The 22,071-nt window shown below is 39.8% G+C and overlaps 1 protein-coding gene across 1 annotated transcript; it reads right to left on the bottom strand.

Annotated features, from left to right (window-relative positions):
- Nucleotides 1-1,846: 1,846 nt before the first annotated feature.
- Nucleotides 1,847-2,814, bottom strand: LOC110308713 (putative G protein-coupled receptor 141). Its single transcript, XM_085830805.1, has one exon. The coding sequence runs from the start codon at nucleotides 2,812-2,814 to the stop codon at nucleotides 1,915-1,917; it is 900 nt and encodes a 299-aa protein (XP_085686931.1). The 3' UTR covers nucleotides 1,847-1,914.
- Between the last annotated feature and the right edge of the window lie 19,257 nt (nucleotides 2,815-22,071).

Genomic DNA, 22,071 nt, shown 5'->3' with positions numbered 1-22,071 from the left:
AAAATGGCTAAAAGCATCTGGGAAAAAGCCATGCCATTGCTTTGACATTTCATTCACCAAATTTTCTAGTCCATCATATTTAAAGAGTCTGACACATAATTTCCAGATATAGACAAAATGTAGGCTTTGTCATAACTAGCATATATGGCATTAGGTACAATTCCCAGGGAGTTTCTAGTCTCATTCTAAACTTCATAAGGCTGTTCATAAAAGTTAATATCTCTATCAATATTTGGTCTTCCCAGCTCCCACTAGAACATTCACTAAATACTGCATTTTAGAAGCTTTCTAGCCTGTATTTCCTAATTCTTCCAAACCATAAACCAGTTTCAAAGCTTCAAGAAATAACAATGAGTCATTTTTATTAATCATTTTATAATATTATAACGAAATTACTAACAGAGCAAGTTAATGAAGGATTTCATTTTTCTCAGCTAGATTTTATGCACTTGAGTAAAATATCAGTGTAGAAGGGGTGTAGCAAAGAGCTGCCTTCATCTATGGGAAACAAGAAGCAGAAAATGAGAGAGGAAGAACCATTGACCTACCTCCTCTTGGGTAGGTCTTGCTTCCTAAAATTTCTAGAACATCAACACGAGGACCAAACTTTCAATACCTTGTTAGGGAATACTCCATTCCAAGCCATGACAACACTGTCTTAAAATTGTATTGTATAAGATGTCCCCGAAGTATGGGAGCAAAGAACCAACTCTCAGTCCTACATCCCATTGCTATCATCCCATTTCTTTATTTTGGAATGTTTAGTACTTTTTCACAGGACCATGGAGAGGATTGCAAATGCTTGACCCAAAGTTCAATGATTATTAAGTACAGTTAGTTCTCCACCTTCTGTTGTTAGCTCTCCACATAACTTCAAAATTCATTTGTATTAACTATGCTACTAATCACCAGATAATTGTCTGATTGTTGAATTAATTAGATACATTCTTCAAGGATGCACTATTATAATCAAAGAATAAGTACATGTCGATTTCTATATGATATAAACAGAATCCAAGTTAGTTATCTTGATTACTTTTGTTGAGTGTGACAGAATGGGTACTGCTTTTAATTATATGATGGTTCTTGAAAGCATAGGGTGTCCTGAAAAATTATAAAAGGAGCTATATGGCCTCAAGGTTTGTGGCCAAAGAGTTTGTTGGCAAGCTCAGCCCAGGTCCAGTTTTGTTGTTGTTGTTGGTGGTGGTGGTGGTGGTGGTAGCAAGGTGGGGGTTGGTTTGGTTTGGTCATATTTTTGTCATTTCCAATGTCTTTTACCGTTTTGTACTGAAGGTAGATCAGGAGGTAACCTCTGGCTTCCAAGTCCCTTCTGTGCCTTCAACAGAATGGAGCACATAGATGCCCAGTCTGGAAGAGTTTCTTCTAACTTTCTTGACATCTCTGTTCAAGGTAATACTCTACTCCCAATGCCACTACTGGCAGGAAATCTTAATTTTAATAGCTTAAGGCTATTTTAGAACCCCATTTATAACTATAGGTTATCTAAATTTTGGTGGACAAGAATGGGTGGGGGGGGAGCAAACATATTCAGAGGAAAACATGGTCAGTTAGAAGCCTGAGGAGTATGGGGAGAACTCACAGGTGTGCTTGGTTGAAGTGAATACTGAATGAAATGCAAAGAGGAAGGAATAGTGTGTTTGGTACAGCTAAGAAACCCAACATATGCTGGGATACATTTGGGGCCTACAAGCATTCTCAAAGGAAAAGTAGATGACTAGGGTTGATTAAGTTTTTGAAAGAAAACAATTGTGGCTAAGAGAAATAAAAAAGTCTGATGTTCAGGAGCAGAGAGCTTCAAATTTTTAAATACGATAATAGCGCTCCATCCATTCAACTGAAGTATTTTTCATCATGATGGCCTATAAACCAATCACAGAAAGAGCATGGGAAGGTCTAATGGATGACACCACCTATGAAACATAACATATCCAGGCAGCAGAAAGCTGTTAAAGCAACACAGATTTCATTGTACAGAATTAACTTAGAATTTTCTTGCTCTGGAAAATTTTGAATAAAATATACCCTGAATGCATGATGGGGTATAAAGCAGACAACTATGACCAGCAGGAAGAAAAAACTCTTGATTTGAGCTCTGTACTCTTGATGGGCCCACATGTCAGGCCAATAGGCTTTTATCAAATGAAGAATGACAGCCATCTGTATCAGAAAGAGGAGCAGAACTGTTGTCATCATAATAACAATTATAGAATAGTTTATGATGATGATGTCCCTGGAGTTGAGAGATTTATGAAACTCAAAACACCGCTGTTGCTCTGTATAACTTGGGTCTGTGCCATATTGTAAAAAAAATATTGGTAAAAAGATAAAGCTTCCTGTCACCCAAATAATAATACTTAGAGCCACTGCATGGAACTTTTGTAACTGTTGCATTTGGAGTTTCTTAAAATAGATGAGCAACCGAAGTATAACAATGGCCACATAAAAAATGAAGGTAAGGTACATATGACCATATATGACGCCACTAACCATTCGGCAGGTAAAAGACCCAAGCTTCCAGACTGCTGAGAGATAGTAACTGAGGCGGAATGGCAGACTAATCAGGAGAAGGGAGTGCAACACAATGATATTAATGATGATAGTGGCAATCATTGATTGGCAATTCCTCTTGAACATCATGTGTGACATCATAACTGTTCCAACGGTGCCTCCAAAGAAGACCACACTATAGGCTGTTGTCAGAATTGCTCTGCAGTGAGCATCGCAGACTTGCTCTGCCATAGGCATCACCACACTTGAGCCATTTGACACGAGGGCTACATCCATCACATCCATGGTTGATCGTGGAGAAATTAGACCACAAACTGTCAAATCAAAAGTTTTACAAAGTTATGATTGACATACTGAAACAATGCACTCATGTATAGATATTGAACTTTTCAATCCTTGAGGACTCTTTCAAAATCTTGAAATCACACAAAAGAAGTACTGTTGTAAATTCTGCCCAGTAATTCTAGCATCCTGAAGACAAGAGTGAATAAAGTTAAATAACAAAGTTGGGTGGGTTTGAATGTAAAGTGCAGAGCTGTGCTCTTATATTTTCTATAGACAGATATGCTCATGTATATGTATCAGGACAAATGGGATATCATGAGAGAGAATGTCTAGATTTGCAATCAGATGCAAACAGTGACAAACTTTCAATCATTGAACTAAATCATGTGTGTTGTACATGTATGTTCACACTGTGTTCATATACACTCATCCACGTGCCCCCCTATGGTCAGTTAGCAACAGGTTATCTTCTTCAATGGCTCTACATTTTGATTTTTGAGACAGAGTTTCTCATGGCTCCTGGAATCTGCAGACCCATCTCCCATCTCCCAGTGTTGGGATTATAGACAAATAATCAATTTGTCCATGCCTAGTCCTTATGTGGGTCCTGGGGACCCAGACTCATGTCCTTCGGCTTATACTGAGCCTCTACCAAGCAATAAATAGTATGTAAAGGCAACATATTCATGATAGAGAAATTAACCAAATTTAAGTGAAGCTGGGATAAGTAGAACCCAGTGCATATTCAGATGAGATTTATGAATATGACCCTCAAGTTTCAGGCAAACAGACATTTAACAATGCAGAGAAAACCCAGACAAATCATGTTACTCTCACACGAAAGTGTGTTAGGTGACCTTGAGATTTTTCTTTTTTTCTGAGAGCAGTTTTTGAGCAATGAGTTCCCTAGCACAAGCCTATCTCTAGACCTCTTTCTGCTGAAACCTGGATCCTTTCACACTCTGGCATGGTCAGTTTTGGTAAAATGGTCTTGAAGAATGGTTTGCTTGGTTGTTATTTAAGTTTTCCAAGTGTGAGTTTGAGGGGCAAATTGTTCCATGAGCAGGAAGACTGAGGTGGCTGGCGGCTATCCAGCAAATACAGGCAGTGCAGTTCTGTATTTAGAGACTGAGTAGAGACATGGGCCACTGCAGTTTCAAGAACTTCCTCTGGGAAGGAGGAAAGCTGTGCTGCCAGCAGTGAATGCTTATGTAAACATTCAGTGAGCTAGTTTGCCTCAGATGATATTAAAAATATCATGATTTTTAATATTAATCCATAAGAGGCAGCTTTAGCTCTTGACCTTTAAGTGTCATGATAGATAATTAGGATGTTTAAAATTGTTATTACACAAATATATATTTGATAAATATCTATCTTAAACAATAACAATTTCTCAAGACCTCTTTCCTAACATTATGAGACTTGGGCCTTGACAGCTCCAGCTTCTTGAGTGGTTCGGCAGCTTTTGTCCTCTTGTGCCGCTTACCCACCTCACAAGAGGCACAGTAAAATTATTTGTGTTTCAGTGAGAAGCCATTGCCTGGCAAGTTTAAAGAATCTGAAGTTTCTCTGCAAATACAACCCTTTTCTTGAAAAGAATAGCTGTTTTCTTTTATAGAAATTCAGTTGATTGTAGCATAGTCACTGCCCTCAGTAAGATTTTATGTTAACTTAAAGACATTATGACTTCGATAACAATCTAAACGTTTATAGTCAAAACAAACATTTTAATGTAGTACATACATTTATCATATATAATATTTGCCTGCTTTTATGTGACACTATATTTTTATACGATATTAACATCCCCAAGTTAAACACAATTTAGAGTTTAGATTTTGGTCTTTTTCAAATCTAAGTATGTGACTTAATATTGAAACTAATTTAAAGTAGTTTTGAAATTTATATGAATTTTGAATTTTATTTGAAACTAACTGGGCCTAGATTATGGCACATTTCCATGGCTTAACTGGGCCCCTCCTGAGGCAGAGGAGAAGGTTTGGAGAAAGACAAGTAGCTCTGCTGTTAAGCCACTGTTTTAACAATGGAACAGGTAATTAAACTTCACTCTAGCTATAAAAAAAACATTGAATGATGCCTCTCTTCAAGAACTAACTTGGATTGCATCCATGTAGAAAATTGAAATCATGACATTTGCAGGAAAAGACTCAGAAAGACATAACCAGCAAGTAGATTCTAGACACAAAATAATCTATGTGCATACATACACCTATGTGTTGGCATGTAGATCTGTGTGCATGCTAAGACTGGAAATTAGGAAAAGAGAGCATGACAGTAGAGAAAGAGATCTTAAAAGAAAGGAAAAAATAGTATTCCATTTTTAAAGGTGGATGATTTGAGGCATGGGAGATAGCCAGACAGGTGAGCAGAAGAGACGGTGTAGGAGAGCCAGGGAGAGGATGGCTACGAACAATGTAATGGTGCAGGTGTATGAAAATGTAACAAAACAGAACGTTGTGTGCTTGCTTTAAAAACTAGTAAACTGATAAAGAAAAGAACCTAACAGATTTTCTGACTTCTCAGACCGGCCTACCCCGGCTTTTGTTATTTCTCAGAACTTTCTGCATTTTCTCTCAAAACTTTACCTAGTGACTACAACCTCATTTCTAACCTTATCCTTCAAAAGCCTATTATGAATTCTGGGTATTTCTTCACTCATTAAAACCAAGCACCAAAAGTTCTAGAGACTCTGCCCTCCAAGACACAAATGCAGACATCTAAAGTACTTGCCTGCTCCTCCTAGTTGTGATCGATCCTGGTGGAAAACTCAAGGCCCCGTGGTCATCTGTTGTTCTACATCAAAGCAGGCAGTAAACGCAGTTGCTGGAACCAAAACTATCCTTAGCCCAACCGTCAACAAGCCACGAGTGGGGTCATGAGTGGAGGGACAAGTTCAAGCCTTGCACTGAGGGCTCAAGAAGCCCATCAGCCAAGATGCAGAGTCCTGATAAGTTAAGCCTCTGAGCTCAAACGGACATTGTCTCCACAGTGGAGCAGATTCAAAACAGAGATTTTCGTTTTCACTCCCAACGACTTATTAGCAAAGTTAAAATGTAAACCGCAGAGGGATTTTCCAGCTCTGTTTCTCATCCTTCTTTTAGGTACCACCCCAAATGGTCTGTACTCAGAATAAGAACAGTATAGGGAAATACTTTCTGGACAGCTTTCTCTCTGTAGAAGTCTCCATGGTTTACAGGCAACCTTCTCCCAAACAGGCTGCTGTTTGGAAATGCGATTCTTTTGGAGTTCCGCCCTCTGCTGATGTAGCTTCTACAGAGGGTTAGCTTCTCCCAAAGGCCCCATCTTCTTTCACGAGCGGTCTCACCCCCTGTTCTGACCTTGGCTGTCCTAAGACATTGAAACATACTGTGAAAGAAGTGTAAACTTAGCCGGGCGTGGTGGCGCACGCCTTTAATCCCAGCACTTGGGAGGCAGAGGCAGGCGGATTTCTGAGTTCGAGGCCAGCCTGGTCTACAAAGTGAGTGCCAGGACAGCCAGGGCTACACAGAGAAACCCTGTCTCGAAAAACCAAAAAAAAAAAAAAAAAAAAAAAAAAAGTGTAAACTTAGCACCACAGAAAGATAAAAGGGACCAATGCACCTTCAATGGTTGTAGACACACACCTGCCTTGAATCATACCAAGATTCAGCTACAGAAACTAAAATAATGGAAATGTTATTGTCTAGCAACCTCATGATGGCCTACATTTGAGCATCGGTGAGACTATTTTCAAATTGCTTTTGAAAAGATAAACATCACCTGTACCTGTGCTATCTGATACTCAGTTGTCCAACAGTGCTTATCACTTTGAAGATGTAAAGGAACCGAATCTACTTGTAACAGACCCATTTGCTTAATTGTTTGAATAAAACTTAAACAAAAGACAAAATTTTGGCTCTTACTACGAAATTGAAAATTTTTTATCAGCTCAACTCAGCTTGAGAAAGGAAAATAACTATACACAGAAACAGTTTTCAGCCAATTGTAAGCATCTCCATTTTAAAGTCAAACTAATTCATAAAACATAAAATCTGGCTCACAGCTTAGATGTATTAATCTGACAATCTTTTTTTTTTTTATCAAATAAAGTGTGTTCCTGGAATCTGTATGCAAAAGTATGTTCCCATAGAAATGGTGTTATGTTTACAGGTTTGCTCGTATGAGGAAGAAAAACTGGGAAATAGGTTAGTTGCAACCAACAGCAGAGAATAAAAACAAAGCAACTGTAATGAAAACTGTGCGCTGTGCACCGTGCAGCTATTGTCCACACCAATGGCACGGACGTCTGCTAAAGGTGTGAATGTTCTGTCAGGGCAGGAGGAATGCAGCGGTCCCCACATCGTCTCTACGCACAATCAGATGCAGCCTCTTCTCCAGGCAGAAATGACAATTCTTTAATGAGAAACAACCAATCCCTAGCAAAACAGCCTAAAACAGTGATTTACTTCAGGATAATACAATCTTTTTCTTTAACCAGAACTCAGAGCTGAGGACATTATCACTGCAGGACCAACTAGGGTCCGAAACCATGTCATCCCTACTCCACCAGGAAGCACATGGGGTTTTCTATTAGAGGAACAGTTTATTTATTTCTACTGTATTTTAAAATATTGAATTAGCCTACATTCACTACATAAAAGGGATGCTTTTTTGACATCTAAATACATGTATATTATACATTTTTCTTGGCTTTCTTTCAAGATTCACTCTTCTGTTGTTTTTTCTTTCCTTTCGATGTCTCCTCTCTCTCCTCAAAGAGTCCCTACTGTTACTACGTGTGTGTGTGTGTGTGTGTGTGTGTGTGTGTGTGTGTGTGTGTACGTGCACACAGGCTATGTGCCAGGGAAGACACAATACACAATATTTGCCTTTCTGAATACATTTTATTTCTCTCATCATGATGATTCCGAATCCCATTTATTTCCTGAAACTGCCATGACTATGACTAAGACACTACTGTGGATAAGCTGCATTTTCTTTATCATTCATCTGTTCGTGGGCATGCAGCTGGTTCAGCCTCCTGCAGTGGTGAGCACTGCCGCTAGAAACAAGGCTGTGCATGTGTCTCTGTAGCGGGATGCCTCAGATTCCTTACCGTATGTGCTCTGAGTGGTAGGTCTGGATCACATAGTTGTTCTGTTTTTAGCTTTTTGAGAGACATCTACATGAATTCCATGGTGGCAAGGTTCTTTTCCCCTCGGCATCCCTCCAAGCCCTTACCACTGTTTGTTTTCTTGAGGAGTATGGAAAGTTTGAGATACTCTCTAAAACGTTAGTTTTAGAATGGAATTAAACATTCATATAGAAATACTTTAATAATTAGAATAATTAAATTTAATAACTTAATTTTTAAATCTCAGAGAATCAAAAGGCTTCTTTTAAAAACGTATTTATTTTTATTCACACGTGTCTGGTTATATATGCTCATGTGGGTACAAGAACATGTGGCGGTCAGAGGAGAATGGTGAATCCCCCGAAGCTGGATTTTCAGGCAATTATAAGCCATCCTGATATAAGTGCTTGGAAGTACATCATCTTAATCACTGAGCCATCTGTCCAGCCCTCAAAAGTGGTCTCTACAGTCCATCCGCATCTTATAAGCTGACGTTTGGCAAGCACGTTAATCGTTAGCCTGCCATTTTTCAGAAGTCGATATGCCTTCATCAGGTACCTACAGGAAGCAAATGCTTCTAAGGAGCTACTTGTACCCTTCCATGGAAGATGTCTTTTGACATGGCTCTTAAGGGCTTGTCTCTGCTCCTGAAAGAATGGAATGAAAATTGCCCACCATCATTATAGTTGCTAAAGTACTGTTGGGAAATGTCCTTGGGCAACTGGTAAGAAAACCAGAAACTGCTCACTCTTCAAACATATTTACCTCCTTATGTTGTGGAATCCTGGGAAATGCCATCTGATCATAACTGCCCAGAGACTAGGTTACCCGGAGCACTGGATGTGGTGTAGGGGACTTCAAGCACTCTCCATGCTGGCATGTGTGCTCTTGGTTTCTCTTCCCTTCCTTCTTTCTAAGGGTGTGTGCATGCTCAATCCACTTCATGAGCACATAGGCAGAACACATTTCCTACTATAAAAAGTTGAGATTTGGAATGGGAAAAATAAATACAAGTTGCTCCTCTTCTCTCTGTCGGAGGCCCACTGTACTTCCGACCCCTTCTCCCAGGGAACACGCCCAGATCAGAGCTCTTTAGTATCCCTAGAGTCAACCAAAGTTTTGTTTTTGTTTTTGTTTTGAAAAGATTATTCTCTGGCTGATTTTCTAGCATATAAAGCTTCAAGTAATAAAACCACAGCTGACACACAGAAGTCTTTGATAGCTGAGAGTGACGGATATTCATCTTTAAATATGTGCACATGCCCAGTCTGTTCTCCATTCTTCAAGGCATCTCATGAGCAGATTTCAGGTCTAGGTGGAAACTCTTTGAGAAAAATTTTTTGTACCAAACATGCATACATTGGGTTGAAATTATTCTCTAAAACATACCTCTTTAGGTAGCACTTATATTGTACTACATATTGAATAGGTGGAAATGAGATGGTGATGGGGTAATGCTACCCTATTTTGTATAACAGGCAAGAGACAAGAGAATCATACATTTTGACATCATAGAATTCTATCAGGAACAAATCTTCCATGAATTTTGCAGGATAGCTGGTTATCTTTTTCTGGCCGAGTGTTCTTTACAACTGAAAAGAAAACAAATATATCTTTACATTTTTATTTCTGTGTATGCATATGTGTATATGTGTGGTATATGTATGTATGATATGAAGGCATATACATATGTGAGCACAGGTACCACGGAAGTCAAAGGGCAACCTCTGGTGTTGGTCCTCAATTTCCACCTTGTTTGAGACAGGGTCTTTGTTACTGTTGTTAGCCACTGTGCATGCCAGGCCAGTTGGCATCCTCGTGTCTCCACCTCCCATCTCAGTTAACATACGTTCTGGTGATTCAGACTCAGTTCTTCACATTTGTGTGGCAAGTGCTTTACCCACTGAACCATCATCTCAGTGTAAGAAAAGAATTCAAGTAGGGTAAGAGGGAGATTTGAGATTAGACCTGAAGAACAACTCTGTTGAAAGAAAGAAATTAGACCTTAATTCACAGGACACTGTGTCATCCCTGATTTCTCTGCCCCCAGAGGACACTCAGGTCTTCTGGATTGAGCCCTTGGCACCTGCCTCTCTGCTTGGCGTGGTGTTAGGCTGTGCTTTGCTATTCTGGTTTCAGTAAGGTAACTTCCACAGAATCCTGGACTGCATGTTGGGAGGGTGCTTGCCTCTGTCACACTTCCCCGTTCAATTTCTTCATGCATGATCTCCACCTGCAGTTTTATGGTCTATTCACAGTAGTTTACTGCCCAGCTTCTCTTCTGCTGAACACTCTGCACCCCACTCTCATCTCTCTAGGGGCTCAGCCTCTGGCATTCTAAAGTGGGACTCCGTGTCAAAGCTTTAAGAATTAGGAACGACTGGTTTATCTACAACTCTCTTAAAGACACATTTCCCAGGAGCTCCAGCATCTGCTCACTGTTGCTTCTCAGTGCTTAGATGAGCGACTAGCATATAGTTCCTTCATTATTTCGATAAGTTAAATGAATGCATAACTATATGAGACCTTCTGAGAGTAGATATGGCCTAATCTCATTTGTTGATGAGTTAAAAATTCCCCACTAACTCCTTACAACTTTTCTGGGCTAGAACTGAAAGTAAGAGCTGGCATTAAGAGGTTCTATCATAACAAGGTTCCTCACTTTTTCTTATATTATTATTTTGTGAATGTTTTTTCAGACAATATAGCTTGATCATGATGGCCCCTCCTCTAACTTTTCTTTGATTTTTTCCCCACATTCCTACCCACCCAGCTTAATGTTCTTAAGTTCCCCACTTTCCAGGAAGGAGAGTGGCAGAGAGGCAGCTGGAGTCTAGGCTGTACAGAGGACCTGAATCAGGGGCTTGAAAGTCCATCTTTCTTTCTTAACTCACTCAAAATGTTGCTCAAGATAACAATCTCAAAGCCACCATAGCAGATGGTCACCCCATAGTCCAAAAGATCTTTTCTGTCTTGTCTCCTAACATTTGGGAAGCAGTCCAGAGCATGAACATTTTCAGTGAATAATGAGGAAGCATTGTGTTCAACAGAGACTTTTATTATTATTATTTTTAATTTCAGATCCTTAAATCCTATGTGAGAATCATCTCTGTGTCTTAGAGCGCCAGTTTGAGAAAAAGCAAATCACCTCTTAAAGTTACCATATGCTGTGTTTACTCTGTGTTGATTCTACTTTTTATGAAAGGAAGATATTATTTCCTCTGAGAAGAGCATGGGAGAGAAATGGACAGTTTAGCTAACACATGAGATGTAGCTCTGATCAAAAGATTAAACCCAACACTTTCCTGAGAAGCCAACGATCTTGAGATCTTGCTATCTAGATGGAGTTCAGTTGAGATATGATTTACAATGTTTCTTATTAATGTGGTAAAGGAGACTTGGGGGAAAGTCTCAAAGTCTTTTTCAGGGTATACTAATATTAAGATGTGTCTAGGATATAAACAAGCATCACTGTAGTGCTTTCAAAAAAATCAATCTCCAAAATCAACATTTCTCAGCATTTATTGTACTTATGAATCAACTGGGATCTTATTAACATAAAAACTCAGCAGTTCTGGGTCCTGAGTTCCTGCATCTCTAACTCATACCCAAGAAATATACAGAATACTTACTGCTCCATGAAATACACCTTATGCAGAAGAGAGTACATACAATAGTCATTGGCACATATATCTATTTTAAACAATCAAGTAAAATATAATAATTCACTTACTTCATCACTCGAGCCACATTTGAAGTGTTCTCTCGAGAAAAGTTTGATTGAATACATTTGCCTAAGAATGCACAATTTTAAGATGTATTTATTTTTATTTTTGGCATATCAGTGTTTTCCCTGAGTATGTGCACCATGTTCATACTGGTGCCTAGGACAACCAGAAGACGACATTGGATCTACTGTAACTAAAGTCACAGATGGTGGTGAATACCTTTGTGGGTGCTAGGAATCAAACCTAGGTCTTCTGCAAGAGCAATGAGTGTTCTTGAGTACTGAGCGATCTCTTCAGCTTCCAACGCACAGCTTACTAAATAATTCCTAGTCTCGGTGACTTCCTGCCATATACTTTGTAGCAATGAAGATCTTAAGAGAATTGACAAAGCATCCAGAGAATGAGGAGTCTTAATATGGATACAGTCAAAGTAGAACATTGTTGATAACATAACACAAACGTTAGCTCAAAATTGCTCACTCATGATAGGGGTGTGCTCAGGTCAAAAGCATCTTTGTAGCTAGAAAATATATGGGCTTACACAAGGGATTTTAGGATGGAAGCTTTTGTTTATTCATATGATAAAATTCAAACATGTTTGTCTTATGATGTCTTATATAACCCATAGGGATTAATGTGAACTGTCCAATCAAAATGAGCCCTATGATGGTGACCTAATTTTTACATTGATAGTTCAAAGAGCCCAAAGAAATACTCTTATCCATTAAGAATTCCATCTCCAATCCTGCATGTCCTGAGCTTTCAGAGAAATCTCACAGTTCCTTCTGTCTAAGTAGAAAAATAATTACTGTGTCTTGATTACACCAAAGACCACAGAACTCTGTTCTGTTTTTCAGGCTTCAATTAGAATGAAGAACAATTTCACTAATCACATTTAACTCAAAATGTCACAAGTCTCTTTAAAAATAAACCTCTTTTTCAGGGAAAACCCAGCCCTATGGGATTCTGCCAGTCCAAAGTGGACACCTTGTTCAGAGTGTTAAAAGCTGTTTTTAATTAAGTGCACAAGCCAGTCTCCTTCAAAGGAAATGAAACTTCTCAAAAATCACTTTATTTGTCCTCTTATTAGTAAATGTAAAGGCACTGAAAAGCTTACAGACCATGGTGATAAGCAGGGTGGGTCACATTGTCCAAGGGCTGGAGTGTGAAAGGCCACTCTGGGATGCTGGCATAGTCACAGGGAGACAGGATTTAATTTCCCCGGGGGCAATGTGCTGCCTCACATCCTCTTAGAACATTGCTTTGTATATAGCTCCAAATACCTTCCAGATCATTACAGCACTGTGTTATACAATGGACAGTTTGACATGCCGCTTGAATTGTACTCTTGAGGAAAAGGGACAGCTGACATTTCGGCTCAGATAGGTATTGTGTGACTTTGCACAAAACACAGAATCTTTGAACCCTCTTATTTTAAAGGCAGTAGTATATAATCTTCTTTCCTGTGCTAAGAAGATTTTTTTTCAGAAGAGGAAACATTCAATTGACAGGAGCAACAAACTTGTCATGGTTTCCTAAGATGATAATGTGCTATCACCCTAGCCTTCCTTCACTCTACAGTTAATGGCGTTTTTGGGATTTTTGCTTGTTTGTTTGTTTTTGAATTAAGAAATGTCCACATGCCCCATGACAAAACAATAGTTCCAAAAGGTCCTTTGGGGTGCCATGGCTTAGTTTGGCTCAAAAGTAGGCCAGAGAGAGATTGGGGGGTGGGGTGGGGGAGCAGAGCCTAAGGAAATGGACTCCACAATGGAGATGCCTCAGGAGCTGCTCCCTGGGGTGCCATATAGATACAAAGTAGGCAGGTTCAAAGAGTGACAGAACCAGGGAGGCTGGATGTGGGAGGCGGATGGAAGAAGGTGGAAACAAGAGGGTGGGTGTAGGGAGGCAAACAGAGGCAATGATACCTTCATTCTCACACCAAGGAGGTAATGACAGGCAGAGGGTTAAGCAACACTTCAGAGCTTTGACCCAAGTTAGTCACTTGCATGACACCCTTCCTTATCACCTGTGAGGACCACTTTTGATTAGATCCTGTTACTATAATGCCAGAAGATCTCTTCTTCAGAGGCCTCATCCTTCCAGGCTTCAGGGTACCACACAAAAGGGACACCAACAAGAAGAAGCTGAAATTCTATACTCCAGAGCAAAGCAGAAAAGGAGTGACAGGTTGGTAAACTAAAACCATTAAACTGGAAGCTAGCAGGATGTGTTTATATCACACATATCCTACCTTAGATCCATTCTGATTATAACCTGGGAATTATGGTATAAGGTGCAGACCTAAGTGACAGAAAAAAAAATGGGAAAGTCTAGGCTATGGGAATGTACCTTGGAGACTTACCTCAGCTAGTGTTTATAATCAAGAGCTGTCTTCATGTAATAAGACAACTACAAATACAAATAAGATCTTTATGTTCTTCATAACCAGATGGGACAGCTTCAGGTAGGTCACCCCAGAGCACACAAGGATGGCAGAACTCAGGGCTGCTTTCCCTGGGGTCCTTTTTCACTTGTGCTTTTAAGACCGAGAAGGAAGAGGAAGAGGAGGAGCAGGAAGAAGAGGAGAAAATGGAGTTAGAGAGCTGGCTCGGGAGGTAGCTGAGAGTGCTTACTGTTCTTTCAGAGGACTCATGGTCCGTCGGTCCATCCAGTCTGTCTATTTCCAGCACCAACCTGGCAGCTCACCACTGTCTGTAGCTTCGGTTCTAGGGAAATCAGATCTTCTCTTCTAGCCCCTCTGGGTACTAAACACTTAGGTGGTGCTCAACAACATGAAGGCACATGTTCATCCATGAAAAAAAAATGAAGAAATAACCCTATAAGAAAGAAGACAAAGGAGCCAGGCGTGGTGGCACACACCTTTAATCCCAGCACTTGGGAAGCAGAGATCTATATATGCATATACTTTGTATAGTATTTCTACATTCAGTATGCAAATTGCCACCCATACATCATTGCCTATATCACTGCTCCCATTCTCATCCAAACTTAGACAAGCATTATAATCTCCCCAAAACAAACCATCAAGGCAAATATCACCTTTCTAGTCTTCTCAAAATGAACTTTGAGTTATCAGCTATTGTCAGAACCAACATTAATTATTATCAAGATCACCATCACTCTGAATTATCTTGGTTTTCATTCTGTTCCTTCCAATAAATATTAAACCTCATACTGAGCAATGGCTCTGGGTTATAAGAGACAAAGATGGGTGTTTTTTGGTATCTTGGGTAGCTGATACAATCACCAGGTCTTGGAACAGTGTGAGAAGTATCACGTTTCCTGGCATGCAGATTTAACTCAGGATATGTGGACCTCTCTGCTTTTCTACATTTAGATTTTGTGTACCTGGAGATGTTATTAATTTTGAATTTTAATCAAATTCACTGAGAGAGAAAGACTGTCTAATTAAAATGCTCTCAACGTTTCTGTTAAAATTATTAAAGCAAGAGCATACTTTAGTAAGAGCCAGGGGACTTTTCAGATTAATGCTCTATTGAACTAACTCAAAAAGTCAAAAATGAATGATTACAATATCTTGAAAAATTACAGGAATTCTCCAGGAAAATGGTTTACCCTCTGTGAAAGCATGATCTTAAGATCTTCCATAAAGAGACAGAGAAAATTTTATTAGTGGAAACAGCTTCCCAAAGGAACCTAAACATCATAGTTTTATCTTAATAAGTGCAACAATGTTAGCTGAAGGATAATTCATAAGTATATTCAGATATGAATATTCATTGCTGGTACTTACAGCTCACCCATCTAAACTCTTCTACTGTCTCATCTTTCAAAAGTAGGCATTTAGTACTTCTGCCTGCTCCACTCATTCTCCATACACACAGACCTTCTTTAAACCTATGCAGACTGCCAGGTGGTGGTGGCACACGCCTTTAATCCCAGCACTTGGGAGGCAGAGGCAGGCAGATTTCTGAATTCGAGGCCAGCCTGTGTCTAGAAGAAGAAGAAGAAGAAGAAGAAGAAGAAGAAGAAGAAGAAGAAGAAGAAGAAGAAGAAGAAGAAGAAGAAGAAGAAGAAGAACAAGAACAAGAACAAGAACAAGAACAAGAACAAGAACAAGAACAAGAACAAGAACAAGAACAACAAGAAGAAGAAGAACAAGAAGAAGAAGAAGGAGAAGAAGAAGGAGAAGGAGAAGGAGAAGGAGAAGGAGAAGGAGAAGGAGAAGGAGAAGGAGAAGGAGAAGGAGAAGGAGAAGGAGAAGGAGAAGGAGAAGGAGAAGGAGAAGGAGAAGGAGAAGGAGAAGGAGAAGGAGAAGGAGAAGGAGAAGGAGAAGGAGAAGGAGAAGGAGAAGGAGAAGGAGAAGGAGAAGGAGAAGGAGAAGGAGAAGGAGAAGGAGAAGGAGAAGGAGAAGGAGAAGGAGAAGGAGAAGGAGAAGGAGAAGGAGAAGGAGAAGGAGAAGGAGAAGGAGAAGGAGAAGGAGAAGGAGAAGGAAGAGAAGAGAAGAAGAAGGAGAAGAAGAAAGAGAAGAAGAAAGAGAAGAAGAAAGAAATAGAAAAAAAAACCTATCCAGACTTTTAGAATATGGGTACTGAGCATCAGTTTCCCCTTTACAAATGCTATCCAAACTTGATCAAGCACTTACTTTCTTTGCTAAACTAGCATTTCTGACTTCTTGCAAATTTTCATAGTGATGCTAGGTGTTGGCTGCTATTAGTGACTACTATGAAGGAGAAGAGTTTAAAGCTCTGAGAACTTCATAAACTGGTTGCTAATTCACATTTATGAGTAGCTGACAGGATACAAACCAGAGTCATTCTTTCATCCATCATTCATTTCTTCAATGTGTTTATTGACTGCAACTAAGATCGATAAAATAAGAGAAACTGAAAACATGTTTATAAAAAGAACCCAGAGTTTATGTCATGACATTTTAATTGCAGTAAAGGAGGTAGGGAAAAACCAGAAAGTAAGGAATAGGTAATACTACTTGGAGGACTGACACGTTGAGGACTGTAAAGTAGTCAAAAGGGTAGGGAATGAAGCTCTGCAGTTTTAGAGAGAGAGATCAGAGTGGTCTTTATGGACATGATGCTGGAGCAATATGGATAGTATGAAGGAGCCAGCCAGCTGAGAAAATGCACAGTCTCAGAGCAGAAACAATTGCAAAGGAACCAGACAGAGCCAAACAAACAGAAGAAGAAAAAGATCAGAAAGGGATTCAGCTAGAGTGAGACAGAATGTGATGGAAAGATAGTGACATTCCAATGGACACTAACAAGGTTTAATTTATATGTTTTAATGATAAATGACTCTTTTCAGAGGAATTACAACAGTCACAATGGGCAGAAGGAGGCTGTGCTGTCCATCCACATAGGCAGTAGCAGTGACCTTGGTGAGAAGTGATGACCTAAAAGCCATGCTACAAAGGCAGAGTCAGAATTGGGGAATAGAACATGTGCAGGGGTAAAACAGAGGACATGATGGAGGGTGGTGTTGCCTCTTAGTTGCAGATCTACTCCTGTCCTGTGGTGAAGCTAGAACATCTCTCCCCTGCTGATAGGCATGGTGCTAAACTTGGCATCTCCATTGCAAGATGCTGATGAGACACTGGGGAGGAGCTGGCTGCCTCCCTGCTCTTGTATCTGGTTCTTGGAGCAGGCTCCAGAAATCATAAGCTCCACATCTGTGGGAAGCTTCCCATTTACCTCAGTGCATGGCTCCCTAGACTATCCCATGCCTTGATCAGATTCAAGCATGGGCTCAGACCTACCTTATCTCCTGAAATATATTGCAATGACACATTTCCTTGTGGCTTTCTAGGTAGTTCCATCAACATTTCACCACTGAGAATTTCCCCTTATTCACTGGGTACTGCAGAGATCTCTGCTCCACTCTTTCAATCAAGTCTTAATTTCAATCCGTGGGAGTAACAGACCTTAGATAGGTCTGTTTCCTCTTACATTCTCTGGCATACACTTGAAAACAGCAGCCATATCTCCTATTTACTGTATTCTTTAGTATTTTACTTCTCAGTAGCTATATTTATATAATAAGTATAAATATATTTCTTACTCTAGTCTTCTATTATTCTGAATGACTCCTTACATTAAATTTTCTTTGATGAAGTACATGGGGTCTCCATTTCCTGACTGGACCTTGATGGATACAAAGAACATTAAGAATGATTTCTTGGTATTTGGTCTGAGTAAGTCAGTAAAGAGTGGTGCCAATATCTGAGATGAGCCAGGACCAGGAGGGAAGTATTCGCATCTGATGTCTTTAGATTGACTCTTCTTATGATTATAAGTGGTGTTTCCAAGTTGACTGTTCTGTGTTTGTGTCTAGAATCCAAGATAGAGGACAAAGCAAGAGCTATTACTTGGAGGAAACAATATATAGTTAACATTTATAGCCAGAGGATTGTGTGATTTCTCTTATGGAAGTGTGTCCAAAGAGGCAGGAAGATCACTCTAAACTTTAAAGACACAATCAATAGAGCTTGAAATTAAATGACTCAGATGACACAAGAAAAAAAGGACCTAAAAACAAGAGCTTCTAATAACTATAAAGCACGTATTTCAGTGAAAGAAACTGTGCATTTTGTCATTGCTTCCTTTGAGGCTAAGATGAAGATGCATCGTTAACCACCAGATTTGTAAACTGATGTCATCAAAAACATTGACAAATCCTACAGTGGAGCTGGGTGTCTAAAAAAATCAATGGAACTAGGCCAAAGACCTGATGGGTGGTGAGACACTAATCACAGAAGGCATACAGTGTTTTGGAAACTTTTGTAGTGCAACACTTCTGGAGGAAGCCAGGCAGCGACCCAACACTGAGTGAATGGAGTAGTTGCAGGTCATGCCTTATGCCAGCATTCTTATACAGATGTTGAAATTCAAAACCGTGTGTGTGTGTGTGTGTGTGTGTAAAATAATGATACAGGAATTTGTTAATAAGCACTGGAAATTATGAACAAATGGAGGTGCTAGCACATTTATAATTTTGTGGTTTCATATTTGAGAGCATCACTTTTACTTTAGAAGAAAAAGCCACGATGATCCCTTGGAGCTGTGTTTTATGTTTAAGGATATAAAAAGTTTGTATTTCTTCAAGGCATCACAGTAGAGCAATCCGTTTGCCTCATGCACTATTGCTGTTGGGTGATTTTCGTTTAACTTAATTAATCTGAAACAAATGTGTGAAGATTGTATTTCCAGTAACTGCTACTTGCCAAACTAGATTCTGTTCTGGATTTTCCTTCTGTGAACCCCCACCCCCACATCCAGCACACTCTTACCATTGCAGGCCTTTTAAAGACCATTCAAACATTCCACGCCAACTGGAACAAACTGTACTCTGACAGGCAAGATATTCTTAATCTTTTAATATCGACAAGAAGCAGACTTTATTTCTAAAAATGAAATATATCACAAGTCAATTATTCCAACGCCGTTCAGCATATGTTCAGTCTTTGAATGTTTACAATGATATTCAATCTCAAATAAAAATCTTTCTTTCTTTTAACATCGGCAGATTTTCTGAAGCACGTGACCACTGGGATAATGTTGCCAACAGCAACAGCAGCCTTGGGCTTTTTTTATCTCCACCGAATTCTAAGATTGGGCACCAAGGGTATCAAGGTCAAAGTCTTCTTTTCTAACTGACTGACATTGTCAACAAAATTATCTACCTGTGGTTCTTGCCACAGCCACCATCTCACAGGTTATATAATTATAATTTCATAATTAGTATTTATTTGTATTTCTCAGTCTCCTCAGTAGATAAATGGAACTCTCACTATGGACAAGCACCTCTTGCTTGCAGATTCCTATGCTACTTAGACGTTCACTGTCATTAGGGAGAGCAGGTTTGTATACAAAGACTAAACAGCTCCCCTACCCTAGAGTCATTCAAGATGCATGGAGCTGTCTACTGAACAGAGCACTATTAATAACCATAAACAAGAGGCCCGGAGCCTAGGGAGTTTTCTATAGTCCCCCTGGCTCCTGACACTGATGACTGGCCAACAGCTTCCTGCTTTGATAAGAAGTTGCTAAGAAGCCACTGAGAAGTATGCCAACAGGGACAAAAGTCAGCTGGTATTGAATCATGTGAACTCCTCAAATGATGAAGGAAAGCACTATGAAAAGAATTCTTTGGGACAGAACAAAATAGTGGGGAGGATGGGATAATTCTTAGTGACTCATAAAATTCAAAATATGTGCTTCTTGTAGACTAGGAAGTTAAACCCAAAATTATAAGGTATAGTTTATAATAAAATTTGAGATGGTGAAAGAAAGCAATGTTATAGCATGTCATACAAAGACATAAAATGTAAGATTTTTATGATGATTTGAAAATGAAGAGGAAGATAATTCAGAACGTGTATCTGACTCTTTTCTGATTTGAACTGATAAAGCCAAGGAGACAGAAGCATGGTTAGGAGAGGGAGGGTCCAAAAGACAAGCACAGGAAGTGGAACATGAGGAAGTCCACATGCCTGCTGTAGGAATTGCGAATGAACTACTCTCCCAGATGTTTAATGCATCATCCTTGACAAGAAATGTGGATTTGCCAGCAATTTGCCTCCTAAAGATTTCTAGTTGGAGGTAGAATTCCTTATGCTGGAGAAGACCCTGGTGTTGAAGAAGCAATGTTTCTAGGGTGATTTCTTCTAAGATCAAGAGGAAAATGATCCAAAAATATCTTCATTGACATCTAAATATACACAACAAATTACCTGCCTGCAGACCTTATAACTATATTTTCCATCAAAATCCAACAGATATTAATCTCCCCACCTTCCATTCCAACCCTTCATTTTTCTTCTGTATACTATAAGAGAGCATTGCTAAGTATTTTTCTAGTTAATTTATTTTACTGATGAATGCTCCATGTTAATGATACTTTTCTCTGTCTTTACAGTATATAACATGTTCAGATATAAGACTGTTATTGTTTACTTGCCTTATTCTCAAGGAAACCTTGGTAATGAGACTATAGTCTTTGAGGTGATGAGCTCTGGGTACTTTTTGGTGATGTCTATGTTTTAACTTTCTTCATGTGCTCAATTCTTGCATGTGAAAGTTCCTACTATGCATATCCAACTTCCTACTTACTAACAATTAACCTAGAAAACCATATAACATCTACTTGACCCATTGCCTGTTTTGGATGTGAGGTCCATTGCTAAGAATGCTCTTTGTGATTTGTAGAAAGGAAATGGAGAGATCAAGGGGTATGGCAGACAATTGGGTTGCCATGAAACCTGTGTTTTGTGTAAAGAACTGGACACCATGCAAGAATTTCTTGCCTTTCCTAAACTCGAGCATCTATGAGCCTTCAAAATATGGGCAGACCTGAAGAAACGCTGCTGGGAGATAGGTGTAGATGTTGGTGCTTACCCTTGATACTTAACGCAGTGTTTTTTCTGAGAATAGAAAAGGCAATCTTGACTTCTCTGAACTTTAAGTGACATTTTTCTTTATCCAGGAATGAGAGGAAGATTCTCAAATGACTGATCAAATGGGAAATGGTCATACCTTTCTACTAACACCATGCCTTCTGTACAAGAAATATTTTAGATTGGAAAAAGGGGAGAGGAAGAACGAAAGGAAGAAAGAAAGAAAGAAAGAAAGAAAGAAAGAAAGAAAGAAAGAAAGAAAGAAAGAAAGAAAGGAAGGAAGGAAGGAAGGAAGGAAGGAAGGAAGGAAGGAAGGAAGGAAGGAAGGAAGGAAGGAAGAGGAAAGGAAAGGAAAGGAAAGGGAAGGGAAGGGAAGGGAAGGGAAGGGAAGGGAAGGGAAGGGAAGGGAAGGGAAGGGAAGGGAAGGGAAGGGAAGGGAAGGGAAGGGAAGGGAAGGGAAGGGAAGGGAAGGGAAGGGAAGGGAAGGGAAGGGAAGGGAAGGGAAGGGAAGGGAAGGGAAGGGAAGGGAAGGGAAGGGAAGGGAAGGGAAGGGAAGGGAAGGGAAGGGAAGGGAAGGGAAGGGAAGGGAAGGGAAGGGAAGGGAAGGGAAGGGAAGGGAAGGGAAGGGAAGGGAAGGGAAGGGAAGGGAAGGGAAGGGAAGGGGGGAAAGAAGGGAAGGGAAGGGAAGGGAAGGGAAGGGAAGGGAAGGGAAGGGAAGGGAAGGGAAGGGAAGGGAAGGGAAGGGAAGGGAAGGGAAGGGAAGGGAAGGGAAGGGAAGGGAAGGGAAGGGAAGGGAAGGGAAGGGAAGGGAAGGGAAGGGAAGGGAAGGGGAGAAAGAAGGGAAGGGAAGGGAAGGGAAGGGAAGGAAGAAATAAGAGAGGAAGGAAGGAAGAAAGAAGGAAAAGATTTGTCATTGTTAATAACATGAAATATTAAAATTTACCTAAAGCAAACAATATTCCCCAATATCTTTTACCTTTGTCCAAAGCCTCTTTCTC

This window comes from Mus caroli, unplaced genomic scaffold (assembly GCF_978045245.1).
Source record: "Mus caroli unplaced genomic scaffold, Mus_caroli_1 scaffold_15, whole genome shotgun sequence".
Lineage (NCBI taxonomy): Eukaryota > Metazoa > Chordata > Mammalia > Rodentia > Muridae > Mus > Mus caroli.
This window is presented reverse-complemented; position numbering and strand designations above follow the sequence as displayed.

Excerpts from the sequence above, each read along its gene's own strand:
- LOC110308713 (XM_085830805.1), bottom strand. The coding sequence starts at position 2,814 with ATGGATGTGATGGATGTAGCCCTCGTGTCAAATGGCTCAAGTGTGGTG.